Source organism: Sinocyclocheilus grahami, unplaced genomic scaffold, assembly GCF_001515645.1.
Source record: "Sinocyclocheilus grahami isolate Dianchi unplaced genomic scaffold, SAMN03320097.WGS_v1.1 scaffold2295.1, whole genome shotgun sequence".
Classification (NCBI taxonomy): domain Eukaryota; kingdom Metazoa; phylum Chordata; class Actinopteri; order Cypriniformes; family Cyprinidae; genus Sinocyclocheilus; species Sinocyclocheilus grahami.
The window spans coordinates 52486-57904 of NW_015507474.1; the positions used below are offsets into that span (position 1 = coordinate 52486).

Consider the following 5419-nt stretch of genomic DNA (forward strand, 5'->3'; position numbering starts at 1 on the left):
CACAGATGAATAGAAAGTTCAAAAGAACAGCATTTATTTAAAATAGAAATCTTTTATAACATTATAAATGTCTTTACTCTCACTTTAGAGCAATTTAATGCATCCCTGATGAATAGAAGAGTTGATTTTAAGAATTAAAGTAGAAGAATCTCAGTGACCTCGAGCTCTTGAATGGTAGGGTTTATGTTCTTTATTATAGATCAGTGATCAACACTCGGGTCAGCCAATCAGAATCAAGAATTCAACTGCTCATGAATCTTCATAAATGCACAGTAATGAACAGACGAAGAGAACTGATTCCTGTGAAGCACACAGCGCTTGAGTGCATGGAGTGAATCAGCAGCATCTGTGGAAACAAACACCAGTGTGAAAGTCAGACACACACACACACACACACACACACACACGCACGCAGGTTACACCGCTGACCTGTGATCAGTCGCCATCATCGTCATCCTCAGGCACGAATATATCATGTTCCTCCAGCAGAGCTGCGAAGTTCTTACTGATCAGGGTCCCGACGTACAGGAACGGAGCCACGACCATCAGGATCCTCACCAGACCGAACGCCGTCTGAGGACAACACCAGCAGGTTACCAGGACTCAACTCGTCAGACTAGTCAAGGAGTGTTTCAAGTGCAGTCTGAAGATGTGCTCAGACTCATCAGGATGAGTGTGTTTCTTCATCAGGTTTGTAGAAATGTAGCACTGCATCAGTGTCTCAGCAATGGATGCTCTGCAGTGAATGGGTGCCGTCAGAATGAGAGTCCAAACAGCTGATAAAAACATCACAATAATCCACAGCACTCCAGTCCATCAGTTAACATCTGGAGAAGACAAAAGCTGAAACACATCCAGCATTAAGATGTTTGTTCCACACTGACTGACAGATGAGGTGTTTATTACTGACACACTCTCACACACACACACATCTTTCATATTTCCGTGCATATATTCAGAATATCCGCGTGTCTGATCGCTGGCTGTGATCAATAATCGCGTTGTGAGTGTGTGTTATTACACGAGCTGATCTCTGCATATGTCATTGATTAACTGATTGATTGATTGATTGATTTACTCACGCACTTTCTTGGGTTTGGGCAGAATGGCTCCGGAGGTGGTGCTCACTACGGTCCGGTGCTGCTGCTGCTGAGTACCGACGAGCCGCGGAACCGACAGAGACACGAACCGGCGGAACACCGACACCGCCGCCATGATCACCAGCGGACTGACAGACGAGGGGAGGTGTGTGTGTGTGTGTGTGTGTGTGAGTGTGTGGCTGAGTGAGTGTGTGTGTGTGTGTGTGTGTGAGTGTGTGGCTGAGTGAGTGAGTGAGTGAGTGAGTGAGTGAGTGTGGGTGTGTGTGTGGCTGAGTGAGTGTGTGTGTGAGTGTGTGGCTGAGTGAGTGAGTGAGTGAGTGTGGGTGTGTGTGTGGCTGAGTGAGTGTGTGTGTGAGTGTGTGGCTGAGTGAGTGAGTGAGTGAGTGTGGGTGTGTGTGTGGCTGAGTGAGTGTGTGTGTGAGTGTGTGGCTGAGTGAGTGAGTGAGTGAGTGTGTATGTGTGGCTGATGTGTGGCTGAGTGAGGTGAGTGAGTGTGTGTGTATGTGTGGCTGATGTGTGGCTGAGTGAGTGAGTGAGTGAGTGTGTGTGTGTGGGGCTGAGCGAGTGAGTGAGTGAGTGTGTGTGTGTGTGGCTGAGCGAGTGAGTGTGTGTGTGTGTGTGTGTGTGTGTGTGTTCACACTATATATAGCAGCTCAGTGTGTGGTTTGCTCCACATGTGGTGTCAGCAGAGCTCTATAACCACACAGCGAGCAGAGGAACATCTTCTGCTCACTCAGAGCTCAGGTTAGTTCATCATTCCGTCTCCTTCAGGAACCAAACAGCACTGACTTTCACTGGATAGCTCAAGCCTTTATGCGGCCCTATTTATTATTTGGGGGTCCCTCAGTGCCACCAATACGGCTGATTATTATCCGTGCTTGATTATTCACACACTATAAATCTAACACACACATGATCAGTTGTATTTGTTGTAGCTGTGTTGCTCATCATATTAATGTCTGTCTGGCTTGTTTTTACCCTTCTGTGGTTTTAGGTAGCAAACCCGCACGAGTGGTCAGGTGTTCATTTGCACTTTCACATTCATAGTCTCACAGTACTGTGTGGCAAACTTAATGTGGTGTACTGAAAAATAGCTAAATAAACCAGCAGACAATGCATTTACAGAACAGAATCTTATTTTAACAACATACTTTATTAAACACAGCAGCAAGCCGTCTGTACATCTAAAACAACTGTAACTCAGGCATAATGATATTGGAATATAGCAAAGACCCCAAAGGTAAGTCAAGTCACCTTTATTTGTATAGCACTTTATACACTTTAGTTGACCAAACCCAGAAAAGCTCTCAGCTCCTTCACACAGGTGGGTGCTGGTGCATCCCGGATTGCGGCAACTTTGTCTGGAGATGGATGAAGGCCCTGACTGTCTAACACAAATCCTAGACATTCAATTAGCTTTTCCCCAAACTCACATTAAGACTTTTTCACTCTCAAGCCATTCTCCTGGAGTCTTTGTAGAGCTGCCTGTAGCTTCTGCAGATGTTCTTGTTCTGTTCTTCCAGTGACCAGCAGGTCGTCAAGGTAAACAACGACATCAAGATCTTTCATGATGTTCTCCATAATTCTTTGGAAGATTGAGGGCGCTGAACTGACCCCAAATGGTAGTCTATTGTAGACAAACAATCCTCTGTGTGTGTTGATGGTTAGCAGATGTTTGGACTCGTCATCAAGAAGAACCTGCTGGTATGCTGAAGCCAGGTCAATCTTAGAAAACACCGTTCCTCCACTCAGTGTAGCCATCAACTCCTCAATCCGTGGTATGGGTAAGTCTCTGTAGTAGCTGCTTGATTCACTGTTAATTTATAGTCCCCACACAGTCTTATGGGTTTGTCTTTTTATCTTCGGCACAATGGGTGCTGCCCATTCACTGTGTTTTACAGGCGTGATTATTCCAGCCTTCTCCAGCCGGTCCAGTTCCACGTCAACTTGGGCTTTCATTGAAAAAGGCAGTGGGCGAGATTTACAAAAGCGTGGAGGAATTTCAGGATTCACCAGTATTTTTGCCTTAAGCCCACGGAGTGTGCCTAGTTCATCTTTGAACACCTCCGAGCCTGAATCCAGCACCTCTTCAGGAGACTTTGTTTGATCCACTTGACTGGCATGTTTCATTTTTTTCCAATTTAAGCTGAGCCCTCTCAGCTGCTGCGTGTCTCTCTCCGCCGTCTCCAATGCGTCACTCAATGCGATCTCAAACACACGTGCAAACGTCAGATTAGATTCTGACAACAGTCGTTGTTGGCAGGCTTCGTTGCGGATTCCTCACGAACCGGTCGTGCAAGGCCTCGTCCAGCGTTGCTCTGAATTCACACCTCACAGCGCACTGTTTCAGCTCAGCTGCATATTCTGTCACAGTCTCATCAGCTCTTTGATCGCAATGATTAAAACGGAATCTTTCCGCAATCAGCAAAGGCTTTGACTCAACATGATTCTTTAAAGTGTCCACAATGTCTTTCTCTTTCGGCTTCTCTGGTTGTACCAAGTTCCTCAGTAAACCGTAGGTAGTTGCTCCCATCACACTCACAACCTGCTTCTCCTGGCTTCTGTCGTTCGCCTCGAAGAACTGCTCCAGCCGTTCAATATAAACCGACCACGACTCGGGACAAACTCGCTTATATTTCCAATAAGCGCCATAATTTGAACAAAACTTTTATCCTCATCGCCAATTTTTCTGTGATGTATCCAGTAAAAAGAATACACGTGAGACGGCACGTTTGTCTTCTAGCCACCACTTTACTGCTTTTTGAACTTCCGCCCAACTGGTGCTCAAAACAATTCCCAACATTCCTAGCGCTACTGCTATGGAATCTCAATTGTCTCAAATGTAAAATTGTAAGCATTTAATACATCACACTAATGATATTGATTAGGGGTCGTTTACAAGGCGGAGATCTGACACCAGTCAGCTCAGCTGCACACAATCTCAAGATCATTTGTGATCTGGAAGAGAGCGTACGCACGTGTTTTTGTGTGCACATTCGTTTTCTCCGAATCGCACTTACACACTTTTGAGAAATGATCTTAGAACAAATTTAGGACGGTTTATATGCAACATTTTATAAAGGAGGCCCTAGGTGCTGATCCACCATCTGATCTGGATACAGACTGGATCTGGTGGCTACGGTGACCTCGGAATAAGAGAGAAACAGACTAATATTAGCGTAGATGCCATTCTTCTAGTGATGTAGCAAGTACATCGGGTGTTATGAGAAGTTTAAAGTCCTGATCCACCATCTGATCTGGACACAGACTGGATCTGGTGGCTACGGTGACCTCGGAATAAGAGAGAAACAGACTAATATTAGCGTAGATGCCATTCTTCTAGTGATGTAGCAAGTACATCGGGTGTTATGGGAAGTGTTCCCGGTTCCGGTTGTCCTAATTAATGCAGCCTAAAAATCCTTTAACGGGTTTGAATATTAGAAATGTGATAGTGTGTTATGTGTAAGCCAGGTTAAAGAGATGGGTCTTTAATCTAGATTTAAACTGACAGAGTGTGTCTGCCTCCCGAACAATGTTAGGTAGGTTATTCTAGAGTTTGGGCGCTAAATAGGAGAAGGATCTGCTGCCCGCAGTTGATTCTGATATTCTAGGTATTATCAAATGGCCAGAGTTTTGAGAGCGCAGCGGACGTGGAGGACTATAATGCAATAAGAGCTCGTTCAAATACTGAGGTGCTAAACCATTCAGGGCTTTATAAGTAATAAGCAAGATTTTAAAATCTATAGGATGTTTAATAGGGAGCCAGTGCAGTGTTGACAGAACCGGGCTAATATGGTCATACTTCCTGGTTCTAGTAAGAACTCTAGCTGCTGCATTTTGGACCCGCTGGAGTTTGTTTATTAAGCGTGCAGAACAACCACCCAATAAAGCATTACAATAATCTAACCTTGCAAATGCAGAACATTTCTGCATTTGACATTGAGAGAATAGATCGTAATTTAGATATATTTTTAAGATGGAAAAATTCAGATTTACAAATGCTAGAAACGTGGCTTTCTAAGGAAAGATTGCTATCAAATAGCACAGAATATATAACTAAAAATTACAAAATTGCTCAACGAAATTACTAAAACTTTAACTCAAATTAAAAGGTGAACGGAAAATATGAAAATAAATAATACCTACAAATATTACAAAAATGTGCAAAGAAATTGCTACAACTTTAACTCAAATTAAAATGAAAACAAAATTTAAAAATTGAAGATAATTTAAACTTAACTACAAAAACACAACAGAAAATTTTATCAAAAATTTTAAAAAATGAAATGGAAAATATAATAAAAACTAAATGAAAATAA

The 5419-nt window shown here is 43.3% G+C and overlaps 1 protein-coding gene across 1 annotated transcript; it reads right to left on the reverse strand.

Moving 5' to 3' along the window:
* Positions 1-72: 72 nt before the first annotated feature.
* smdt1a (single-pass membrane protein with aspartate-rich tail 1a) lies at positions 73-1268 on the reverse strand. The gene is made up of 3 exons (XM_016261083.1): positions 1087-1268; positions 430-573; positions 73-346 (listed from the first exon to the last, which is right to left on the reverse strand). The coding sequence occupies exons 1-2, from the start codon at positions 1213-1215 to the stop codon at positions 436-438; spliced, it is 267 nt and encodes an 88-aa protein (XP_016116569.1). The 5' UTR covers positions 1216-1268; the 3' UTR covers positions 73-346; positions 430-435.
* Positions 1269-5419: the final 4151 nt, after the last annotated feature.